General features: G+C 42.5%; 1 protein-coding gene across 7 annotated transcripts in view; it reads left to right on the top strand.

Annotated features, from left to right (window-relative positions):
- Positions 1-430: 430 nt before the first annotated feature.
- SMOC2 (SPARC related modular calcium binding 2) overlaps positions 431-26,269 on the top strand; it is a 148,533-nt gene continuing 122,694 nt past the window's right edge. For 4 of the 7 annotated variants that reach the window (XM_074580204.1, XM_074580201.1, XM_074580206.1 and 1 more), the window contains exon 1: positions 21,502-21,624. In XM_074580204.1, coding sequence (XP_074436305.1) covers positions 21,547-21,624 — 78 coding nt within the window. In that variant the 5' untranslated portion in view covers positions 21,502-21,546. Of the gene's footprint in view, positions 1,120-21,501; positions 21,625-26,269 lie in introns of those variants that run through there. The other 3 variants (XM_074580207.1, XM_074580205.1, XM_074580202.1) reach the window with 3 other exon arrangements.

Below are 26,269 nucleotides of genomic sequence, written 5' to 3'. Positions count from 1 at the left end.
CGGCCCCCAGCGACCCCCGACTGCCGCCCCCCTCCTCCCCACAGGGCGCTGCTGCCCGGCTTTTGCCCCCTCCAGAAATGTGGCTGCCTCGGCCCTTGTTCCCCGCCCCGTGCGGTGCCCAGCGGGCGGCGGGGCGCACCGAGCGGGCGGCGGGGACGGGGTCGGGGAGCACCGGGAGAGGGTCGGAGCGCACCGGGCGGGGGTCGGGCTGCACCGGATCGGGGGTCGGGGTGCCTTTCACCACCCCCGTCCCCGCCAGGGGTTGCCGGTATTTGTACGTGTTGATTCAGCAGGAGAGGGGGGCGGGAGTGGGGGAGGGAAATGAGCCCCGGGGGGGGAGCAAGCCGGCGTGCCCCCAGGAGCACCGGGGAGGGTTAATCGGCGAGGATCTGTGGGTCTGGGAGGAGAAAGCGGAGGCCGGGCTGGGGAGGGGGGAGGATAAGAGGAAAAGGGGAAGAGCAGCTCGGTGAGGTCCCACACCGCCAGCCTCCGCAGCCGCGGCAGTGCCTTCCCGCGGCCCCCCGCCGGCGGCGGACACCGGAGGGGTGGTGTGGGAGGGTCCTCCCTCCGTCCCAATCTTTCCCTCCCGCTTCCCCTGCAACAGGGTAGACGAGGCTGGGGCGGGGGGGGGGAAAGCAAGAGACCCCCAGGGCTAGGCAGCAGCCCGTCCGAGGCGGAGGGAAGCGCGGCGCCCCGGCGGAGGCGGCGGGGTCCGGCGGATCCCCCCGGCAGTGCCTGCGCGGCGGGAGGGCGCCGGGAGAGGAGAGGCTGGGGAGCATCTCCGAGCCGGGGCTGACTCTCCGGGAGCGAGGGAGGGTTACGGAGAGAGGGGGAAACTGCCGCCTCTCCGCTACAGTCCCGTCCCCAAATTTCAAGGGGTGGGGTGGGGAAAAAGACAAATAAGAGGACCTAAACTGGGACCTCCCAGCGGGAGCGATTGAAAAGGAGCCAAAGCAGGCGTCGGAGGGGGGGTGCGACATCCCAAGGAGAGTCCCCCTCCTCCGCTTCCCGGAGCCGCTGCGTGCCCGCCGCCGCCGCCTCAGGATGTGGGTGCCGCTGCTGCTGCTGCTGCCGGAGCTGCTCCCCGCCGTGCCGGCCCAGAAGCTCTCCGCCCTCACGGTAAGGCCGCCCCGCCGCTGGGCGATGAGCGTCGGGCTCCCGGCGGGTCGGTCCCCCCGGGGTGGTGGTGATGGTGGGGGGAGCAGAGCGCACCTGAGCGGGGTGATGCGCTCCCCCCCGGGCGGCGTGCGGCCGCCCCCAGCCCCGCAAGCTGCCGGGCCGGGGGCTGCTCCCCGCTTCGGGCGGAGGATGGAGCCTCCAGCCGAGGTGGGGAGCTCCGCCGCGGCTTGTGGGCAGCAGCCGGCACCGCCGCCCCTTCGCGTTTTTTCCAGGGAGAGAGGAGGGCCCGTGGCAGCGAAGTGGAAGTTTACTGCGGGTCTCCGCAGAGCTTCGGGACAGTGTTAATGCCCGCGTTAATGCTTTTATTTGCCCGAGGAGGAATAATGCTGCAGTGAGGTCTGCTTTTGGACCGCCTTGAGTTGACCGGTTTTACTTTATTTTTAATTATAAAGCGACGTGAAACGAGCCTCTTTGGCTATTCCGGGCTCCATGATGCTAAACATGGAACTCTGCGTAGAGATGGGTGAGCCAATTCATTAGGCTTGCTAAATAAGCCATAACCACTTCTCTAGCCAAGACCTGAGGTTTGCAGCTAATAGCTCAGTTCAGTCTTCTTGTAGAGCTTGCAGTGTTTGCAAAGCTATAATTAATGCAATCTGTAGAAATAAAAACATTTTCCTTAAATGTGTTTTTAAACAAGTGCTTGGGTAAACATAACGGGCAGCGAGTACCCCTTTCAAGCTGTTTTTAAGTGTTTTGGTGAGGGCTGTGCCCTTTAGAGTTTATTATGCTAAAGTTACAGGCAGTTGCAAAGTGAAATAGACCCTATTTTTGTCTCAGTCTTTCATAAAAATTTCTGTAAAATACTGAGAGTTGGGTTTTTTTCCTTTCTTTCTTTTTCTTTTTTTTTTCTTTTTTTTTTTTTTCCCTTTTTTGAGTAGGGGGGGATAGGGACAGCTCAAGGAGAAACAGTGGTGGGGGACGGCTGAGCTGTTCATACCTGAAATTCTTCAGAAAAAGTTTTGCCCACTCATCTAGCTATTTGGAAATTATCTGTAGATTAGAAGCTGCTAATTGAAAACCTTAAAGAAATGAGTTTGCTCCTTGAATTTTTTAGTGTGTGGCATTTGGAAGTGAGGGACAGATAAAGTCAAGTGATTCTCATCTTTCACTTTTTAAGAACCTCATTTGAAGCACCCTTAGACTGTCAGGGGATATATATTATTCTAGTTAACAGGTTAACATTGCCATTTAATTCCAAGTTCACTTTCACAAGTGTGTAAATGGAATTTACAAGAGATTACATGTTATAGTCTTTTTTCTGTACATAAAAAAGTTCTAAATATTAGCATTGAAGTAAACTGGAAATGCTACGAAAACTTAATTTGTCCAAAGTAAAATAAGATTGTGACTGGTAGATCATCTTTAAATGATACGTGACTCAAATGATGCCAAAGCCAACATATATAGATGTATATAAATCATTGCTGAATGTAACTGTCATTCAGTGAGTGGTTGCCTGCTTCACAAAAGGGAAGAAAAATCTGGCCAACGGCACTTGGGCAGACTCTTTAAAAATTAAATGGCATAGACACATGCAGATGTATTTGACTTCACTGTTAGCTGAGAGAAGTCCCTCTGTTCCTTCTTTTCACCCATCCAGAGTGTGTATTGTTCGTTTCTCTACCTTATAGTAATGTGCATCTTTATGAACCATGATCAGAAAAGCAGAATCCCCACCTTCTGCTACCAAAAAGGTAATGGATTTGGAGACTTTAAGCTTTCGGACTGAATTGAACATTTTGGTAAGGGTAGCTAGCCTTGTTAGTAGGGGACTGTACGTAGTGAGCCCATGCTAGTTTTTTCTGCTGCCTGTGCTCTTCTTACAGAGATGGCTAGCCCATACGAATACTAGACTACACTAGAAATCTTTCCATTAAATGGGTAATGAACTGTCAGACACCTGTAGGAAGAAAACAACACACAGACACACTCATGCACACATACTTTTTACATCTTCCCACAAGACTAAACTTTGAATGAGGCAGGTTTATTTCTACTATTTGTGTACTTCCCTATTTAAACAAAAAAAAAAGAGAAATGCTATTACCAACAAATACCACAGCACTAAATCATTCTTTAATCCTGCATTTACTCATTCTTTACTCATTTTGCTTATAGTTCACGGACTGTATAACCTCTTACCACATGTACCTTTCTCAAATATTCATGGAGAGTATCTGCATAATTATAAGGAAAAACAAACCCGGGCTGTGTAGAAAGACCAAGAAAATATATGGGTTTTTTTCACCAGCTGTGCCAGTATGCGATGACAGAGAACAACCTTTCTTTTCTACACATCAGATGAAGATTTTCTTTTTATTTGTGGTTGGAAGAATAACAAAGAAAGACTGACACCTAAACCAATCTATGATTCTATGACATTTTTATAAATAACCAGAGTCCACAGGGACAGAGCATGTTTCACTGTGGATCTGAGTTTCATGAAAGCTGCGGGACGATTACAGGGCGAGTGCACACACCCCTGATGGTATCACACTGTCATGGGCACATGCAGCTTGTCAGGTGGTGGCAATATCAGGGGCACAGTCTCCTTAACCGCAGTCGTAAATCTGCCATAAGATGAATCTTAGCAACCATGTGATAATAAAGTTAAAGCTCTCTCTAGCAAAAGCAACTTTTGGAAAACTCATTTTCCAAAAGATGACTACATGTATCAGCAGTTTTTTTCCTTGCATGGATGTTGAACAGCTCTGGGTTCTAAGCGACAAACTGTATGATGGCCAGGCAGGGAGGGGAGTATCAGCATCTGTCTTTATGTTTTTCATCTGTCTAAACAGATTTCTGGGATGTTTTAACTTTATGTCCTTGCTAGCTGCAGAAGCAGAGCTGGTATTACTTTCCGAGAAGACTTTCAGTACTTTACAGAGCTGTATCCCCGTTTAATTTGGAATAATATTTTTGCATTTCCCTTGGGCAGAAATACAACAACCACCCATGTCTATTGTTCAGGTGAATATGTGATTTTTGGAATGTTGGAAGACTTGCAATAGTCCAAAAGCAAGAAATTACATAGGTTTCACACAAATAACACCTCCAGGAGATTTCTGATTGTTTCAGTGATATGTGACTACAGGTCTGCAGAGGCTGATGAGAGTATGGCTTCCTACAGCCTTGGAAATAGCCATCAGGACAATTTCTGGCAGGTGGATGCATCAGAATAGTCATCAGGTAATTGAGATGCATGAGGCAGTCTAGAGTCTGGTCCTGTGGTCCTCATGGCTCCATCGAAACTGAGTGTATGAGTCTTTTAACATGTCACTCTCCGCCCAAACTGTGGACCCAGCCAGAACTCACTTGGGTCCCTGTCTGTGTGCCAGGGTAGAGGAGGAACAAGAGGGGTGGGCTGATGCACACTTGAATCTTTATTGGGGAGCCAGGATGTGCACCAGGGGCCAGGAGTTTCTTGTGGATTAGAGATAGCCCAAAGCTACTTTGAATTTGTAGCAATCTTGGCCTCTTGTGGTCAAAAAATACTCTTTGCTATAGTTGCTCCCGTGTCTTCTGAGTAGGAGCGTATTGCAATAATAGACAAAGTGAGGGGAAACAATATTCCAATTCTGAATTGCTGACTGAGCCACAGGGATGCATGGGCGAGGAGAACGTTATTTAGTATTCTATTTATTGTTATTTCAAATAAACAAACATTGGCAACAGAACAATGGCTTTCATTCTGGGAAGGTAGGCTAAGAAGAGTTCTTTTTCATAAGAAACCATGAGATCTGGAGGGACTGTAGCCAATTTGGCTGCTCCTGGTTTTTCCTCCTCTTGTGTCAAATACTAATGTAAAACATTCTTACTTTCCAGAAAATATCTTAAGTAGTCTTGTCCTTTTACCTTGTTTATGAAAGGCAGGTAATAGTCTGCAACTCATGTAACACATTGTTGGAACATTTTTGTAGTTTTATTCTGTTCCATGAGATACACTCATTCTTTTTGGATGTATGAAACCGAGGAGAGCTGAGCCTTGTTGGCATATTGTATTAGGGGAATAGTCATATCTTGAGGATATAGGTACGTTTATTTTGAAACACAATGTTTTGAAGAAAGCTCATTTTGTTCCTCGAATAAGTGAGTTTAAGATCATTGCACTTATCACCGCACTTACTTTGGCATTGTTTATGCTGTGTTTTTGGAACCATCAGCTTAGCTTTTATCTCAGTTGTGGTGGGGTGTGTGTGCATGTGCTTGTACAAACAATAGGACACAAGTGTTTCTTATTTTAAAATCTTGATGACTTAGAACATACCACAAACTATTTAATTTTATTCTTTCAAAGCCTCACTGAACCATGTGTCCTTCTCAATACAATATTGATCTTAGATCTTACAAAGGAAGAAAGTTTGCTTGAAATCGCTTCTTGAAATGAACACCTCTGCTTGTTAAAAGTTCCTTTCATCAGAGGCTGAGTATTTCAGGGAACAATTGTTTTCTTTTTCTCCCTTGGCACATGCTTTGTGAGTATTCAATAGCATTTAATGTGCTGGATAGCTTCCACAACACTCACCAATATAAGATGGACCACTAAGGTAGTTTAGTAAAGAGAAGCTAAACACAATCAAAGCTTTCCAAGTTAAGGACCCATTTGTATGGCGCCTGCAAACCCAAACATTTGGAAAAGTTACTCTAATTGTGACTCAAAACCCAAGACCATAAATAAAACTGTAAGTGGCTCCAGATCCTAACAGCATTGTTACTGCAAATGGGCATTGGTACAACCAAGGGTACATCAGCTCTGAAAATAAAACACTTTCAACAATGCTTCCTTGCAATAAACTCTCGAGACACTTCACACTAAAGAAACAAAAACAAAACCTGTGGGGGTTATTGTTGAAAGAGTCAGCAAAGCTTTTGATCAGGGGTTAGAAGTAGCTTTTCTGCATGCAGCCAACATAAACTCTACCTTATAATGTGAAAGATATAACGGAGGTGGCAGGTTGACTGCACACCCATAAGATATTAAAACTAGAAGCAAAGAGTAGAAGTGAATATGGGTGGAGAGGGAAACAAAAAGAAGTAGATCATGCAGATTTTGGCCAGTTGTGATGCTTTGGTCCATCCCCCATTGCCCACTAAATACCTCGAGGAACAGCCATATGTATTCCTTGACAGTTGGCAAACCTCGTGGCTTGGTTCATTTTCAGAAGCCTCCAAGGGTTTAGCTCCTCTCCAAAGCCTATCTGAACCATGTTGGTTTGGAAATAAGGTTACGAATCTTTTCAAGATCTGGCTCACTCAGGACTTTGGTAGTGTTTCCATTTCTTCAGCCAGACCAGCCTCACCACAGGCGCAGCCATTTTCACGGTATTTTGGTACTTCCATTTCCTGTCAGGCCTGAGACCAGGAAGTGCAGAGGCGCCTGAAAATTAAAAACTGAGTAAGAAGGAGTTGGGATCAAAGACCTATTTTTGAACAGCAAATGAAGGTCTGCGTTTGGTTCAGGAGTGGCGTTTTTTTATCTGAACAAATTCGTACGTTCTTGGGAAAGCTGCAGAGTGAATGGAGGTTACATTTTGCAAAGCACTCGGGGATTTCCAAACATTTTATGTTTTCTTTGGGATCAAAACCCAAATGCTTCTTAATTTTTTTGGGTTATTCAATATTGTGTTTTGAGGTAGATTAAAAAAAAGTTCAGATGAAAGATTCACAATGAAGGTCATTTCACAGTGAAAAATTTGAATGCTTTCTTCAGAAATAATATAGTCAAAATAGTTTTTGACTGTGTGAATACTGGCCTCCCCTCCTCTGCCCCTCTACTGTCTTCTACAAGAAAATTCTGGTGATGCCAATCAGTTTGGTCTCAATGGCCCTGTGTAATCTCACGGGATATGCTTCTGTTGACATTTCTCTATCCACTTCTGGTTATTAATTGATAATCACTGCCTTCATATTTATCTACAGTGGTAGATAAAGCACTTCCCAGTGCAACACTGGCTGTGCGCCTGAAAAGGGGACGTGCTTCAGGAAAAAACTTACAGTTTACAATATGCTGATATTATGCAGAGTAATTTATGTCGAAGGAAAAGGAGGGATAACTTAAGCTGTAGCAAGAAAGTGGCCATAGGCAAAGAGAAGAACAGGTATAGCATAAATAACTTCATTTTTTCCTGCGGTTTTTCAGTCTTTGCCTATTTGCCCCACCTACATAGGGAATTGGTCTGAATTACAGCCATTGGTGTAGTGCAATGGTGTGCATGGGATAAAAGGATGCAAACTCCTGGTTACGGGGAAGTGAAAGCTACCCAGAAGCATGTGGACTGGTATTTAGATTGGTGTGGTAACAGTATCAGAGTGTTTCTTAATATGACTTTACCAAATTATGAATGGTCTTCAAACAAGCAAAGTTAATGTATTGTCCTGTCTTACCACAGAACCTGTGAAGTAAATTTGTGTGGAGTCAGTCCCACAAGCTGAAGTTATAGCCACTACTCACAAAAGAAATTGCCTTGATGAGTTAGTAACTGCCCTTCAGTGAATTTTTCCCCCTAATTTATTAGCTTTTAAAAATGACCACTAAGTATTTCATCAGCTACTGAGACTCCAGGCTAATAGAGAATACATCCTAGAATTCTTGTCGGGACGGAAAGAGAAAATATTTCCTGAAGGCGATCCTGTCCAGCTCTCTCCCTGACTTGCTCACTGTGCCACTAGAAAACTCGCTGAAGAATGTTTACCTCATACCTATCCAAAAACTAGCTTTTTTTCTTCATTTACTTTAGGCTGCTTGTTCTGTCATCTTCTGAGTCACTGAGTAAAGATCTTTTTTTCTTTTCTGTTACCATAAATTTGTTTTGAGGATGTAATAGTATACTTTCCTGTCTTTTAGGTGTTCATTTTTAAACTGTATACAAATTAGCTGTCATACATATGCTATAAATCTTTGAGACTCTGTCCTAGAGCACCTAAAGAGTACTTACATGAAAACAAAGAAAAATTCCATTGCTCTGGAATGCTCTTTATTTATGCCATTGCTGCATGCATGTATTTTACAGATTTTTAGGATACAGTTGCTGCCATAAAGTACTCACAGTCTTTTGTTTGGAATCGATTTGTCATACATTTATCAATATTCTTTGTTCAGTATGAAAGCAAGATACTGCCAGTGAATAAGCAGTGTAAATGCTCAGGAGAGGCCTGTGCATTTTTGGAAATGAAAGTAATGTCAGATGAAGAATCATTTTAATGGTAATCAGGATGGACTCACTATGGTCCGTGCAGCAAGCTGCAGTACAGAGAAAACCTGCAGATTGCGGGCATGCATGGATGTCGGGGAGGGAAAGCAATGACTCAGTTCTATTATCTTTTTCTTGCTCTTATCTAAAGTCAAGCGGAGGAGTGGTGGAGTTTAGTCTGAGTAAAAGTCTGCCATTGAGTCTCATTACTACTTTGAAGGAGGGGGGAGAAGGGAGAGTCACATTTTGGTGGATGCACAAACCATTTAACCATGTTTTAACCATAACATGACTACGTGAACAGAAGCGCTGTTAAACCAGACCACACGTCCTAAAGTATCACACAGCACGGAGAGTGTTATCTGCCTGGGATCTAGATCATGCAATCTAGAGAGCTGACTCCCAAACCTTTTCCTTTGCTAGGTGCAGCTCTTTACAGTGGCATCTTTCTGCTAATGGTAGAGCTTACGGTCTGGGACCCCTTTTTGGAGAATACAGGGTGGAAGTATGGCGTTGGCAGCATATCAGAAAGGTAGTGAGATTAAAATGTGAGAACCTCAGTGAGACTGGTACGTGTGCGCCATGCTGGCTGCAGCGCGCTTGTGTTCATCCTGACTTAATATAGGTATCCAAACACTGGGTTCCTTAATATAGGTATCCAAACACTGGATTCCTATCTGGGACCACAAGGTGAACATAATGGTCTTAAAAGGAGAATTACTGTCAGAGGAGGTATCGTAAGGACACATTAATGTGGCTTCCAAACTGTCTCTGATTCAGTTGCCCCAGTTAATGTATTTGTCTTCATGTCCATCTGCGTAGGTGAAGAATTATTTCATGCATTTAATCACAGTCTTTTTAATCAGTTCTCATTCACTCTAGCATCCACATTGATGGCACTTAGTGCAGCCAAAGGGGTGCCAGTGAAGCTGACCCAGACTCTGCAAGATTACATTTGTCAAGTGCTGTGGTCCCTGTGAGCCACCTTTTTGTGCCAGTAGTGCTGTATAGCACTGCTCAAGGCCAGAGAGTAGCCATCATCTGGACTAATGTGCCTGTTGGAGTGTAAAATCACTATAGCAAATGTCACTTTTTAAAGTAAAAATTGCTGTCAAATAAATGAAATCAAATAAGTGAAACCTGGTCCCAAGTATGCTATGTTGTATTGGACTATAGCACAAATTCTAAAGACACCTTTGTCCCCCACAAGAGGGTACAGGAATGAAAAAGATGGCAAGAAAGAAACTAAAGAAGCCTCTGACTTGACGGTATGTTTATTTGTTATTTGTTTAGTAAATTGTCTCTGCTCTGTAGGATGGCTTACTTTTAGGAGGGAACCATCAAAGACTTCAGGGACGTAAGATAAGAAGTAGAGAGGGGGTCTATACAGATCTTTCTCCATTTCTCCTCCTGCCCATTCCGTTGCAAATACAGCCCGGTGGGCATCACTTGCGCAGCATCCTCAGGGACAGGGAGGTCGCCTGTCTTCTTCTGCGACGCTTTAGGGATCCACCACGGGAGGGAGCGCAAGAGCAGCACGGTCTGCCCTGTCCCCTCTGGGAAGCGCGGGGAGCCGGGGAATCCCTTGTTTCTCTACAGGGCTGCTTAAGTCTGGAGGGGAGCAGGGAGGAAACTGGGGACCTTCATTTTTCAGCACTTGCCCATCAGATGAGCCCTCAAATGGGAAAAGTCTCTTGTGGAAACAAATCTCAACAGAAACTATTGGAAGGTAAAACACAGCTCTGTAAAAAGAAGCGTCTTTAATGACATGGCTTGCCTTGACATTAATTAATCGTTAGCACTGGTGAGAGTTCAGAGCAGGTTGGTGTGGACAAGAGGGGAAGTATGGCCTTACATATACGCTCTCTTGACTGTGGGACACTGGGAGGGGTTCAGCCTGCAGAAAGCATACGGCCTGTTCATTTCATTGCATGTATCCATAACGCTTCTTTCTGCAGCATCTATTACAGGAATTCTGGTGAGCAAGACAAAACAAAGTGGACAACTTATTTTCCACACTGTATTTAATGGGATTATGTTTCAGACTGCATCCTCCTGGGAAGGCAGTTTTCAAGCACGTCAAATTTTTGATGGATTTCAGCCTAAGTGGATTTAGTTGCAAATCTGAACTTTGTACAGGAGGTTTTATCTTTCCATCTTGTTTCCTCCTTGAAAGGTTCCATAAATTACATTTCTGAGAGAAAGGGAAAGATTTTTTGAAAGAAGTGTTCATTTGGTAAATTGCTCTTCTGTTTAAGTTTCCCCTTTCCAGGTGCTGAATGACTCCCAGAGCAAAAGTTCTGTCATTGCTTGGTGATGGACTTCCATTAGTTTGCAATAAAATTCCAAGGCAATATTCATGTGCTGATAATTGATTTCTTTCTGAAGGAAAAATGGCAAAAAGCAGAGTTGCAATATCTATTTGTCTGCACCTAGTGCAGTAATTTTCTCCAGTGCAAAATGGGTTTGCAGTGCTGCTCTTCTGAAGTGTCAGAGTTTTACATTCCCTAGACACAAGGCTAGGAGAGATGCAAGGCAATGAGAGAGTCAGAGTGTTTCCTACTAGCTGGCAAAGCCAGATCTGACACCAAGATGAAATGGCTTGAATATTGCTGAGAGAGATTGCTTTATGCACCTGGGTGGCTGATGACAAACCCACAGAAGCACAGCAGACACAGCACGGCTGATTTGATGGAGTAACTGGTGAGATAATCACAGATTCACAATACATGTAGTATTGAGGTAAAACCAAAGAAAAGGGCTAGCAGAAACCCTGCTGGTAGGAGCAAGCCCAGAAGAGCTTGAAGCTGACATCCTTTGTGACTCATGGTTTTGACTGGGCTGTCTCTGGCCTCTGCAGATTTTGCTCCAACTTTCTCCTCCGTACAGTTGATCTTCTTTCCTTAGTACATCTTTTTCCCCAGTATTTACAAGTCTTGCCTATTTATAGACTGTAGGCTCTTTGGGTTTGTACCATGTTTTGGGCAAAAGGGTCTCATTCTTGGTTGGCTCTCTTGGTCTACCATTGTTAGCAAGTTTAATGATAAAATGAGAGTGTGTCTTGAATGACACCTGCTTACAGACAAGGCTGAACACAAATAATGGAGGGTATACAAATAGTGGAGTTCATCAGGCAGTTGTGGCCGCAGCTTGGTTCTTTGCATCCTTTGCATAATATCCAAGCTGACTACTTTGTATAGACTTTCCTGGTTTGGGTGTTTGGCTGTTTGTTATGGGTTTTGGTTTTTTTTTTTTATAACCTAGTCTACCTTTTGTAAAGAATCGGAGCTATCAATTCACTATGACAGGAAGAGATGAGGAAAAGGGTCTATTCCCTGGTCTTGTCATACTGCTGGTCAAAGGGGATCTGTATAGTGCAGAAGGCCACGTGTCATCTGCTTGGTATTTCCTGACTTGTGAGAGCTTAGTGTTTCAACCTTATCATTGCCCTAAAGCTGGGGTTCTTGGGCTGTGGTATGTGTTTCCTTTCATGGTGCAAAACTCTTTCTCCCCTAAAGGAAAAAAAGCCCTGAACCAACGCAGCCTTGTCTTTCCTGCAAAGAATAAAGGGAATGTTTGGATGTGTCTTCCTATTTTTGCATGTAGCTCAGCATGGAGCTGAGAGCTTCTCTAATCACTGCCCTTCTCTACCTTTTCATGAGGGAGAAAAGAAGTTGGATCTGGATGCAAGATACTTCCATCCTGTGGATGCAGACCAAAGAGCTGAGAGTTGTTCTTGCTCCTGCATTCACCACCTCTTGAATGTGCTCTTTTTTCTATATCAGTGGCACCAAGAACCCTCTAGGAAACCTGGCCCAAAGGCTCTCTTGACAACCTCAAAGAGGTGTCAAGCATTATCAAGGAGCACAGATCTTCTTCCTATAGGCTAGCTGGGGCTTCAAAATGTTATCCATCAGCTGCAATAAATTCCCTAGATTGCCATCTCCTATCTTAAAACTACCCCTGTCAGTCATATATGTGTATCCAGTGGTGGACTATATACCTTCCCAGGCAATGCTTTTCTTCCTTTTGTTTTCCAATGATGGTTGGAAAACCCCCATAAAAGCTGAAAGTTCCCTTGGGGTTAATAGTCAGAATTTCAGATTTTTTTTCCTGAAGTTTACACAATTTGATCTGACCACTTTGATCTGAATTTTTTACCAGATGATGATGCATAGGGGATGCTGCATAGCATTTACCCCATTTACCAGGGGATGATGCATAGGAGTTAAGTGTTAGTTTTCATTTGACGAGATTTCTAAGTTGTTAGGTTTTTTGACTATGTTGGAGATGCTGCAGGGCAGCTGTGTTTGGTAGTTGATAAATTTGTGTTATCTGAAGATTGAAAAGAACACCATATCCCTTCAAGTCTCAGATCAGGTCCACTTCAGGAACTGCCTCAAGCAATAGTTGGTTTTATTTTAGTAGTTCTCTTGGCTGTCATACTAAACCATGAGAGAACAGAAAGAGCTTTTATTGCTTGAATTGCTTATTATGACAGGAGCAATCTAAAAGTTACACAGTTTCTCTCCTTGACACAAAAGTAAATCATTTCTTTAAAACTGCTATCCTGGGTCTTCTCTGCACACCTGGGGGTGAGGAAACTCCAAAGTGAGATTCATTTTACAATCATGTCAGGAAATCATACTCTTTTAATACAAGTAAGAAGCAACCAGATGCGTTCAATGAAATTAGGTGGTTACAAATAGGACTAATCACATGTAAAAACTCACTATTTCCACCTGACAGCAATTAAACCAGTGTCAGAGATGCAATGAAATTCCCTCAAGGGATGTTCGTATAAAAAAGTTAAACATTTGAAAGAGTGTCCATGATGGATGGAAAAGCTTGAGCTAAATGACAAGTCTATCAAAGCTGAAGGGGGTCACAGTTCATATTCTACAGCTATTTTGTGGTATGCAGGATGTCTCTCAGGAAGAGCCCCGCAGCTATCTGCTGTCAGCAACAGCAAAGCAGGTGTGCGTGTGTGTCTGAGGGAGGCAGAAAGAGATGCTTTCTACTTCTCATACCTGATGTTTCTCGTTTGAATATAGGTCAACGCCTTTTAAACCTTTGTGATTATTTTTCATTGTTTCTGTTTTTTGCTAAAACACTACTGTTTAGTGGAGTGACATTCAAAAGTTGTTAGAAAAAGTCTAATTGGAGCTGATTGCTTAATTTTGTATCAGTTCTTTGTGACTGCAAAATGGCCCAAGGGCTGCATGTGTCCCGTCCACACATTCTGTGTCCTGCATTGCTTAAAAAGTGGTGGGATGTGTGCCAGGTGTCTTCAAGGCAGTTCAAATAGTGGAGAAGCGTGGTTGAAGGGAGTTAAGATGGTTTGCCCCCTTAGTACACCATTTTGAGAGGTCAGAAATGATTCTGCCTCACCATGCTGCAGTCCTTCCTGGTAAAGAGGGGGGTCACAATCACAGCTTCCATCCTGTGCCTCCTGAATATCAGTTTGCTTTTGTACACCCTCATGTGACTTGGAGAGAAGAAGTGCCCGAGACAGATACTCAACAGAAGTATGTTTTGAGCTCTCTGATCATGTCGTGTGTGTCATGCATAGAGGAGCTGCAAGTGCAGCTGTATGTGGGTGCCAGAGTGTTTATTTGATGGTAATTCAAATATTCCACACTCTTTATAATGCATGTGTCCAGCCTTCTCCACTACATACTCCCGAGTCCACTGGGAGTTTGAGCAAGGCAAAGTAGGACATGTGTCTGTCCTCTTGACTCTTGAACAAGGGAAACTTTTATTTGCTCTCCTGAAAGGAATGAAGGAGAATAAACTTGACTATGGGTCTCCTCTATAAGGGCAGAAGCATGTGGAGGAGCTTGGAGATGATTGCAATATCTGAAACTGATACTGTCAATGAACACCTTTGGATATGAAGCCTCAGAGACGTGATAAAATCTCTGTCAGTCTCTATGTGTTTGCCCCTCGAATAAAACAGAAACATGTTGTCAGGTTTTTGTGCATATAGGTAGAAGGTGGTCAACAGAAGGATACCCCTGGGCATACACTGTACAGAGGAATGGCGCAAAATCACCTCTCTGCTGTCTGTTGCTACTGAGTGCTATTTACTTTCTTGAATTAACCTTGTCATCATAGTCATGCTTCTTACATATTGTTGTCAAAAGCATGTGACTACAGAACTTGAAGTTCCACTGAAACAGCAGGCAAACGTTAATTTGTGAAATAAAGCTTGTTAAAATACTGTCTAACTTTCACTTTACAGGACAAATATAGGAAAGCTGGAGCTAACTCCCACATCCACAGAGACCATTATTGTGTTGGTCCATTTTTTTGGGGGTGAAAATCATGGTTTTCATCATGGCAGCAAGGGGAGAATCTCTTCTGAGACACAGCCATTCTTAGACGACATGCTGAATGCGGGCTCCAGAAACTGTCCTGGGAGCCAAAGATTGGCTGAAAGATAACTGGTGGAAGCACTAGTTCAGGTGAAATAGAAGTGAGCAGGACCTGGAAGAGGCGGTAATCAAGGTCAACAGAATGGGAAGCTGTACTCATCCCAAAAATGTGTGAAGAAAAAATCTCGTGTCTTAGTATTTTTTCTATTTCTTTACTTTTCTTTTTTTTTTTTCAAAAATGATATGCTTGTTCCAAAATAAAATGGGCTATAAATAAAATGGGTTATAAATAACATGTACTTATTTTTATAAAGTTCTTTTCTTTCATGCAAGCTATAAGGCAATCTCTGAAGGTTTCATATTACATCAGAGTCACATCAATTATCTGCATGCACAACTCTTAAATTAGAGCTAAGGCCATCTATGTGCCTTGTTCATCAACACCATCATTAAGAAAAGCCCATGGAACTGGGAGCGCTAAGGTACCTGTTTTTCATTCTGACTGTGTAATACAGGCAAGCACACTCAGGGTGCATTGGTTTCACGAAGCACTTTGTTTTCCAAGCTTGCACCTCTCTGTCAGCCCTGCTGCCCCCCAATGGCCTGGAATCCTGCCCCAGCTGGATTAGGATACATAAGGTGAGGCTTCTCTCAAGCAAGGGTGCTTACCTGCTACTACCTTAGTCGAGAATCTGCCTTGTTGCCCAGAAGCGTTTGCGCATTGTGTTAGAACTCCTTCTGCAGATTGCGTATGGAAGCATGCAATGCGGGAGTTTGTATTTTCAACAGCCAGCCTCCGTCTTAGTAACTGTATGATGCATGGAACTAGTTAATGCTGTTATTTCAGTTAATGTGGCCAGTACTCCCGCATGTCCATTAACTTGAAGCTGTGAATGGTGCTATGAAATGAAGGGTTGGCTTTGCAAGTACGGGTCACTTGTGTTGTTGTTGCAGCACATTGATCAGGGTTTTAAGCTTTTTCTAGCCCAGACATCTCCGCTGCTCACTGGTTTGCTTTCTCAAACAGCTGTTGACTATATGCTGTCTCTCAGATAGTCTTTTTTTCTTCATCACGCTTTTCATGTCAAAGGTGAACACCATTGCACTATTGCTATTTCATTTTCCAAATTGCATTAGGGGCTGTGCCATGGGAATACATTTAACTGTTATGGCGTTGTTCAAATACACTGTAACTTGAATCGAACACTTGGCAGATTCAGCCTGATGGACTGTGAATCCAGATGTTATCCTTCTTCTGCTCACCACCTAATAAAATACAAACCCAGTACTTTGTTACCCTAGAGATAATTTATCAGCGGCACTCAGCTGCTTCATTATGGACCCTTCCGTTACCCTGTGGAGGGTGGTGGATCCATCCAGTGGAGAAGTGCAGTTCCACTGTATGTAGTAGGTCATTTGGGAATTTGTCTGGGGACTCCCTCCTAGAAAGTGTATATTAGGGCTTGGGAGCTAGTCCTGAAGCTCTGGTAATGGCCAAATTGGTGACAGCGTGCCTACAGATGCCTCTCAGAACCGGAGGAGACAGGTTTCGTTCAAAAAAAATTGGGCAAATATTTCTGCTTTTTTCCTAGGTGACTGCTAAATCACTGCTGTGCTTCTGATTGATGGCTGAGTCTAAGAACAAGCTCACTCAGAGTTGCCCAGTTGTTCCTGTTTATTTACCATCATCCCTGTAAGGCCTAGTTCTTTAGGAGCCAGTAGAAACTGAGTTGGTGAAAATGATGATTCCCTCACCTAGTAAAAAAGCATTCGTGAAAGGCCAAAAACATATATCAGCTATAAGATGGGCTGAAAAAATAGGGAGAGAAGAGTCACCTATATCCAAAGGTAGGTGCATATATATTTGAAGGATCAAAAAAGAAAAGCACGAGAGAAGAATGTTTTAATCAATATCATATACAAGATAGCCATCTAGCTCCAGGCAGTCTAGAGAAAATTCTCCCCTCTTGCCCAAGTCACGTACATGCATGTACTGACTCCTTTGTTTTTTTGTTTTTAACTGATTTCCTTCTTTCGTGGATAGGTGGCTTTTCATTATCTGAGATTTAAAAATAATAGTTATCAATAGCAAAACAAGTGAAACCTCTGCTAGCCAATCTGATTAGCTGAATGGCTAAATGTTTTCTTTCAGGATAAGAATTATGTAAGCAAAGCTGCAAGTGATTAAAAACAGTATTAGCATAAAGAGAGAAGGAATGGAGAAATTTGGGCAAATTTTTATAAAGAAGGGAGTTTGCCTATGAGATGTTGCATTTTTAAAGAGAACATTTGTTAACAAACAGCTCTTCTGTTTGAAAGTTTTCAATAAACTTTGTGGATTTTGTTGAAAACCTGGGTTTATAGTGCTGATGTTCTTAAGGAGATGGAGTAGTCATTATATTGTACTCTAGAAATGTGTAGTAATTAAAAGGAGTTTTGTTTCCTGAAAGAGCTGACAGGAGATAAAAGTGCATGAAATCTAGCAATTTTAAAGTAGAAGTGGTGTTTAATTGGAAGGAACTTCAGGCAGCTGTAGTATTTCATGCGTAGTGTAACATGGGTGTAACTACAGGTTAGTCTAGTTACGTGTGTGGTTTTGTGGTGTATCGGTAGCCATAGCTAAACAGGAGCTAATACAGTTTTAAAAGTTTCACGAACCGAGTCCACTTCTGTGAACCTTTTCTAACCTGAAAGGTATTCTGCAAAATCTGTAAACTCTTCAACTTCTCTGATTTAGCTCCTTGTTAGCAATCACACTGTCTTATTTCAATATTGAAGACAATATAGCAGTACTCAGTGTTGCCTTTTTTTAGCACTTACCCATTCTCCTTGTGACAGTTCCTTTACCATTTTTAATATGAGAATATATGTTTCTGATTTGGCATATATCGAAGACGTGGCTCATTTAAAAAACAGTATATCAAGCCCTCTGTTCATAAATCCATAGCTTCAATACAGAGTGGCAAAAATGTTGAAGGATTTTGCAGATTTTACAGAATATTTTTCAGCCTTAGAATAGCCTATAAAACCAGGCTCTATTCATGAAATATTTGAAAGCAAAATAAATACTGTTTAATTGTTGTGTCAATACAGGAAGATCTCTCAGGTACGTCTGAAGGATGGGCAAAATTGATATTTGAATTTTGAATCATTATTTAGCATGACAAGAGACTGAGATAAGACAGGTCAAGTTGTTGATTGTTACTTTTGCTAATTTTGTTTCTAACCAGGCATATTAAAATGTTCGCAGACAGCTTCAGATTTACCCCTGCAGAAATAGGGGAGAAAAAATAATATCCTTATATAACTATAATCAGAGACAAACTCTTATAAAAGTGTTTATTTTATTCTTACATTTTTTTTAATGTGTTTCATACTCACAGTCTTTGCATAGCAGGTAAGGTCATCTATAGAAGTTTAAAGACGTGATTTGGGAGATGTCTCCAAAGATCCATTCTTCAAAGATGCCTTTGAAAAATGCCAAGTTATTTCATTTATGTATTTTTAAAGATATCTTTGGTGTCATATAGGAAATTACTTTTCAAGTTGTTTGTTTCATTGGGTAAGCACAGTTCCTTTAAATTTATATCACTTGCATGATCTTAGTGTCACAGTGACCTTACCCCTATCAAAATCTTTAGTGTCAAAATAGTCCAATCTTAGAACTGTCTTCTCTAATTACCCTAATTACCTAATGTCAAAACATCCCTATAACCCAGTCTAAATACATTTGAATCCAACAAATTAGCACATGTAAGGCTTTTTTCTCGTATTATTCAATTAAAAATGAATTCCCCTTCCTCTGTCCAAAGCAAATCATTACACATCCCTCTCAGGGGACCAATTCCTTTCTACTTGAACCACTACAGCTGCCAAAAACCTCTTAATATGGTAAAAAATGTAATGTAAAAGGCAAGCAGCCTACATTGGAGTGTCAGACGCTGTGAGGACCAGGGAGTGGGAGCGGTGGGGGCTCCCCATGGACATCCAGGGCCCATCCCACCATTCGGCCAGGAGCAGGGCAGCCATGGGGCCTGGGGCAGCCCTAGCCCCGGGCATCGGGCACCTCCCTTGGGATGGGCTTGTGTCAAGGTGAGAAGTCCCCCATAGATTGAGATCTGAGTCTGGATCAGCAGAGCCTACGGTGAAGCTGCAGTGTGGTGGGAGCAGTGGATGAGGCAGAAGCCAAGCAGCAAAGCTGTGGCTGAAAAGCAGCTCCTATCGGCAGGGGCCAGCCCCACTTGGGTTGTCCTCCCCCTAGCCCTGCCTGGGAGCCTCTTCCCGGGGCACCAGGAGAAGGGGGCTCCCGCAGCTGTGCTGTCTCTCTGTTGACCCTGAGCCCAGGCAGACAAACCTTTCTGAGGGGCATGCTCTCAGGACCTGTCCACGGAGATCCAACATCATGTTTAAGTGCTCCAGTTGAGCTATCTAATCTGCAAAGTAATTCTTCCAATGAAAGATCCTAGCAACCAGTTTTTTGATCTGGAAAAGGTGGTAGGAACCAATTTAAGTCAGGCAGAGGTCAAGCTGTTGTTTCCAGTTTTACAGGACAGAACCTGTGTTGGTTGGTGGCAGTGTAAGAACCCCAGTAAACCACCTCTGCATTCTAGTTGGCATTGTGTATCACTGTGCTTTGTACAATACAGATTTTATAGCTTTAAATTGCTATGAAATGCACAGGCAGTAGAGACAATAAACCTCTGATTTAATCCCATATGTTATGCTGAAGTTCCTTTGTTCTTCATGGGTGAAGACTTTTCCCTCAGAGAAGGAGAATCACAAACAAGAAGATAAGCACAATACCAAAACCAATCCCAATCCCATCATCCTCTAAGTCATGAAAACAGACTGAAGGAGAACCTGGGAAATTAATCCCTATGATACAAGCATAAGAAACTGTAGAAAAATGCAACCATCTGCATAGAGGACTGTCTCAGCAGTCTTACAGCTCATCACCCAGTATGTCTAGAGAGCACTAGTTTTTGTAGGTTCCTACGTCATATTGAATATTTTTGGAAGACAGCAGTTACTAGACTGTTGACCACTCATGTTAATATATCTGACATGATAGCCAGCATGTAGATAAAGTTACCCCATCCGCAATATCCCCGTGTGCGAGCTGGAGCAAGCTATAGCAGGAAATGAATAAATTGCTTTCCACGTTGCTTTCCCTGCTTTACACACTGTATAAACTGAAAAGTGCAAGTAAACCTTGTGAAAGCATGGGTAGGCTGCCAGAGACAGAAGCTGTGTGCACGCCTGTGTGCACGGGTGAAGAAAGCAGCACTTTGTGACCATTTCACAGCTGAGTCTTGTGCAAATGCTCCTGAGTTGTAGGAGACCAGGTAGCTCAGCGTAACTATGTTAACCACGGCAGGGTGCCCAAGCTGCTAATGCCTTTCAGAGCCATGCAACATTGAGTAAACATACCCACCTACATCAACACTAATGTGGCAGTACGGTTCTCCACCAGGCAGTGCAGGGATGCCACAGATCACTACCTTTGTAATCATCAGATACATTTTTCAATGTTTTCAAATTTCAGAAGACTAAACTGAATAAACAAGTTGCAGGTAACTAACAGACACGTGGCTTGCCTTCAGATGTTCAGCCCAGAAGTGCCTTAGTGAAATCAGTTTCTATTATCTTGCAAGGTCTGGTCAGAAATAGCTGTGGGACCATAAGAACTGATCTCATGTTGACGAAAAGATCAAATTTCATGCCTTGTATTCGCAGTTATGAAACAAAAGGTGCTTGCCAGCATCAGCTTTTCTGAGACAACAAGAAAACTCTGAAGGACACTTCCTCCTCACTAGAGAAATAAAAAAAAGAAACAAGTATCCATTTCTCATGTCTTGGTCTGACAGAGATGATATTTTTACTTTTACATTCTAACTTCACCACATCAGGACTTTTTTCGGGGCTTAGGAGAAACAATTACACTAAAAGCATTTGCAAAGTAACTTGTGTTACTGTCATATCTGGCCATACGGGTGGACACTAAATCAAACTAATTTTCAGGATTTGTATAAGAATTTCCATTCATAATCTCTTTGATCAACTTGAATAAATAAGATGATAGAAAGAAATTTTTCAGTTGTCTTGGAAATTTTCATTGCTAACTGAATTTTTTTTGGTGCAGAAGGTTTGTTTGACCTCCTTTGATGTCTTTCTTGGGGATAGGCATTATGCTTCATGACTGTTTCTGCACCACAAGGCTGAGTAGTGTGCAACCACTCCTGAGTTGTAGGAGACCACATAGCTCAACAAACAGTATTATCATGGCATTAGCCATGCATAGACATTAGCCTCTGAAATGGCTAAAGGTTTTATACAGGAGATACTTGGTAAGAGTATATGTGGGGAGAAAACTGCATCAGTAAGTCACATCTGCCTTCACAATAAATGTATTAACTTTGAGTGATCCATCCAGTTCTTCACTGAGATTCTTTTTAAGTAGTGTGGAATTTGTCACCCCATTGCAATAGCCTTATTTTTTAACATAATGTAGTTAGAGCTATACCTTTTTATCAACACACGCTTTTGGGTAGCATATCAAATGGAGTGATGATATGGAATTAATGGGGGAAGAGAGGAATAACACCTGTTTCCCATTTGCACCAGTTCCATTTCATGGAGATGGGCTGCAGCTGTGCGACTAGGTAGCCCTCTCCCTGGCCTTTTTATAGTGGTGGTGCCAGGCAGTCTAATATATTAGCCTGGGAGGGGTTTAGATGAGCTGTTAGTAGAGTTGGGGTGTAGGGAAGGGGCTAGTTTATCAGTGCGTGCTTCACTGTATGCTGTGGGGGGGCATTGGCTCTCAGTTGCTATTTTGCACAGTGCTGCTGATGACAGAACAGACTGGGATTTCTCAGGTAGGCTTTCAATGGGTTGTTTCTTTGTCATTGGCAGCTTATATTGGCTGAGGGAGCAGCTTCTTTTGGTGCCAACACCAGTGCATAGTGCTTATCTAAATAATCAAGGCAATATTTGGTATGTTCTAGTTTGGACTAAGTGTTCAGGCTAGGAACAAAATCTAGTGGAGAGACCATACTTAATGGAAGCTGTTTTTAAGGTGGTGGCTCTACTCAAAGTGACTTTAAAATAATTTTTGCCTAACAGGAAAGGAGTCTGTGCCTTCCCTCTGCCCTCCAGAGGTGGAAGCAACCTGAGTACTGCAGCTCTGAATAGCAGTAGTCTCGTGTTCCTCTTGTACCTTGTATGTCTTCTGTAGGTGCTGTCTATGATCTGTTGTACAGCACTAGCAAACTGTAATTCAGGAAACAGTTTAACTCATCAGCTCAGGGTGGGAATTGGGAGGGTCAAAAAAGCATAATGTTTCTATCCATGCAGTAGCCTTGAAAATGTAGATTGATATCCTGTCTGGAAATTAAACTCTTTCCTCTCATAATGCTATTCAGTGTCTTTCAGACCCTCTACTGTGCAGCGGTATCCCTGAGAAGACTATCAGTTTTTGGTGGCCTCAGTCCCTTCTTTGCTACCATTACTCTATAAGCATTGAGTAGCTATTTGAGCATGTGTTTACAGCCTGAGCCCTTCTTGGTTGGTGTTACCTAAAGGGAAGGCCTCCCATGGAGTGAGGTTTCAGAAAGGGCAGCTTCCTCTGTAGAACTGTTGCAGCCACCTCCATGCCTTGTCCTGTTCACCTCTAATGTCTTCAGGGTAAAGATCTCTGTGTCAGTGTGTGAGGTGGGACTTTCCTCAAGTGGGAGGTTGTGAACTCCTGTGAAACTCCTTGAAGTGCTGTTGTGAGGTGGTCTGCGTACCCCTGTGTGGCAACAGCAGTGTCAAGGATGCTGGTCATCTGTGTTGCTTGGTCTAGTGTAAGCTGGTGGAGGCAGCTGTTGAAATCCTGCTTGTTGGATGTGGATGTGAATTAGTTGGAAAGAAGAGGTGAGAAAGATCCCATCCTTTCAGGGACTTCCAAACTAAGTGCCTCTGTCAAGCTCTTTTGGCCTAGAGGCAGCAGAAGCCTGTGTCTATCTGGCAGGAACAACTGAGAATTTCTCCACCTCATTGCCCAGAGGAAATTGAAATTCTTCAACCTTGCCTTTTTTGGTTTAGATTATCTGAGGATAAAGCTCTACTGCCCATGTAGTCCTCCCTTGGGGGAACAATGGGATGGAGGAGAGGATTTGTTAAGCAGGTAATTGTGTCGCTTAATTTGAGCAACCACCAGGAAAATCTTCTGCTATGGTCAGGTGAAAAAGACCATGGAGCTGAACTTTAGGATGGACTTGATGCCAGCTTGCATGCCATAATGTAAGCTTGGTGCTCAGAGCCAAGCTCTCAGAAGATGGAATTTTCCCGCACTAGCACTGTGTGGGATTCATTCCACAACTTCATGGTTGGAGGACTGTATGTCGCCCCCCTTTCTGGGGATGGTGGGAAGGGGAGCGTGTGAAGAATGTTGAAAAGATGTTTCCTAAACCACATAATAGAAACAATGGAAAAAGGAAGAGTTACAGCTCAAGCCCCTGTGTATGTTTCTGTGAGTTCACACAAAATTGCTATGGACACAGTGCCAATATTCTTCGCTTAAGCTACTGCTCTGTGTTTAAGTTATACAGTCCTTCTTGAGCACTGGGACATCCTGTATCAGTGAATTTTCAGCACATCTCCCAAAAGGGAACTCTGAGGAATTCTGCTGAATGCCAGCCCCCCTACACCTCTCAAGCCCTCTGCCTTTCATTTTACTGTTGTGATAAAAACTGCTGTATATGTGCGTTAGATAACGGAATAATTTTCCTCATGTTATAGTAGTGAATCTTTATTCAAATGGAAGTGGCTACACAGCTGCAACTTGGAAGAGTTTGACCTATAGTGTTTGCAGATGGGATCACAGTGATGGCCTAGTGACATCTGCTGTTTATTTTGTCTTCTTTGAGATGCTGCTGTGTTTAATGACGATAGGCAGCCTTCCTCGGTGATTCTTCATGTGCCCATGTTACTCAGCTAGTAGTCAAACTATTCAGCTACAAGGATGAAACTAAAATAATTAAAACACCCTCTAAGATCCTTTATTGAATAGGGACTTTGACCACAGGAGAAAATGTACAATATTCTAAGGTGTCTGTGGATGAAGCATGCACTTTTCCTGTGTTCACTTTAGGATTAGGATTGAGAGAATAAACCCTACTGAAAGTTGTATTAAAATGAGTCCTTGCAAAAGTTCATCAGCCTCTTCAGTTTTCTTGTCTGTTAATAACAGAGGAGATCCACATCCAACTGGCTCCTGAAAGCATGATCTTACCTATTGAGAAGAAAGGCACTATTGTTAGCAGCACTTCACTGGCTCCTGTAAACTGGATTGAGTTCACTAGTTCAGAAAAACGCTAAGATTCTGACCATGGAACTTTTTTACTAATACAATCTGAAAAGGATAAAGCACAGGATAAAGTAGTAAATTGTTTCTTAGGCTGCTAGGAAAATTCCTGAAGCTGAGTGTTTTCAGCACAAATTCTATTACCTGGACTAAAACACAGCAACTGAAAAGTTATAATATGGTTTAAGTAATTTACAGCTTCCCTGGGTAGGTGATGCCTGGCTTTTAGAAATAACAAATTGCAAAATAAAGGCAAGGAGGATTTTATTATAAGTTATTAGAACATCAACCAAAAGTAGATGAGGATGCTTTTCTGTGCTGAATCTACAGTTCAAAGAAGGTTTAAATATCAAAGTGAAATGATGCATAGTTCATTGTGTTCAGGTCTGGTTTTCTGCAGGTATAGTGTGTGTTGCTAACACTTTTCCCTATTAAATATAACAAGTAGCCATTTGTTGGGCCAAAAAAACTTGGACATTGATCTCACTTGGAAACTTTCAACTCTGGATCTTGGAAAGAGATGTCCTTCAGTTACCAGTGCTGAAAAAGGGATGTTTATTTGTCTCTCTTTAATCCCAGTTAATGTGTCCCATGAACATACTGATCAACCTTACTAATGATTTACACTCGAGGGAGTCAAATGCGTTTAAAATGTGAGCTGCAAATCTTGCTAACGCTATACAGCAGGTAGTTAACACTTAGCTGTGGTGTACAAAACTCTTCTCTATGCAGGGTAACACAGATGGACTATTGCACTTCACAGTTGTGTTTTTGCAGATGGTAGACTGACAGTTCTGGCAAAATTGTGTTTTGTGCCTATCAGTCACCGACATCGCTGGAACTCCAGTTCCCTGATCCTCTGAGACACAATAAAAGACCATAGAAATTTTTGTTCAGCCAGTTACTGTTAGTGTGTGAATTCATTGCTGTAGCTTTATTCACACAAAAGCAGCTAAGAGTCTCTTGTCTGTTCCTGAGCGAAGAATCATTGCAGGCATGCTTGGATTTTCATGAGTGCTTATCACCCTTAAATGTAGAAAGAAAATTCCAAGCAGCCAGAGGTCAGAAAAATCAACTACTTCCAGAAGCCTGTATTTTATCTGTGTGTATTCTCTTAAGATACAGCGGGGCTGACAGAGGGTCGTCTGGTCTTCTTGGAAACAGTTGATATTTTCCCACCTATTTCAGTATTGACTTGAAGGTTTTAATCAAGGTCTAAGTGTTACTTGCAGCTATGAATGAAATATGGGTGAATTTTCCTGCCTAATGGGAAAAAGTTGCTTCCTACTTTCTAAATACCCGTTTGAAGAAAGATACTGTTAATTAATTCAGTTTACTGAATGCACTTGCTGGGTAAAACAATACCTTCCCTCCCTGCTCCCGTAGTAAACAATATGTTCTTTACTGGAACTGAACAGCATACCTAAGTTACTGAAATAATCTATTTTTTCTATAAATCTGACTTGTATGTCTGTCTTGTATTTAAGAAATCACAGTAGTAAAGCAAATTTCCCATGCCCCTCCTTGGTAATGTGACCTTGACTCAGATACCCTTTAATTGAAATAGTTCAATCCCCAAATCTTTCCAGGCTCAGAGTTTTTTGGTGAGGTACTCAAAAAGGTGACTGGAGCAGGGCATGTGGTTTTCATAAAAAAAAAAAAAAAAAAAAAAAAAAAAAAAAAACAAAACAAAAAAACCAAACACCACCAATAAACTTCTGGTTTTGTATGTAAGCTAATCCTGAAGGGGTAGATAAGTATGCAGATATATGCATAAACAGACAGATGTATCAAAATCCCCTATTTAAACAAAAACACCTAAACAGTTTTCACAACTTGTGAAAGCATTGAGTTAACTGCTACAAATGCAAACAAAAACATCTGGATGTGACAGGTGTTGCAGTGTGGATCACGCTGAGGCACTGGAGTTGATTTATGGATGTTTGAAAACAAGTACAGCTTTAGTGGTTTTCTTCTAATGGATGGTGTCACTGTTGATGTGGAGACTCAAGAAATCATATTTCTGTTCACCCTCTTCATGTTTAGTGCTCAGATGACAGTAAGAGGCATAGCACTACTTGGTTTTGATTAAAATACATAGTTTTGTCACATAAGATCGTCTAGCTGGGGCTAAAAAAATTAGTTCATGTCCTTGTATGTGATGCTGTTTTTCT

Source organism: Larus michahellis, chromosome 3 (genome assembly GCF_964199755.1).
Source record: "Larus michahellis chromosome 3, bLarMic1.1, whole genome shotgun sequence".
Taxonomy (NCBI): Eukaryota; Metazoa; Chordata; class Aves; order Charadriiformes; family Laridae; genus Larus; species Larus michahellis.
Note: the sequence above shows the minus strand (reverse complement) of the source record. Positions and strands in the feature narration are given on the sequence as shown.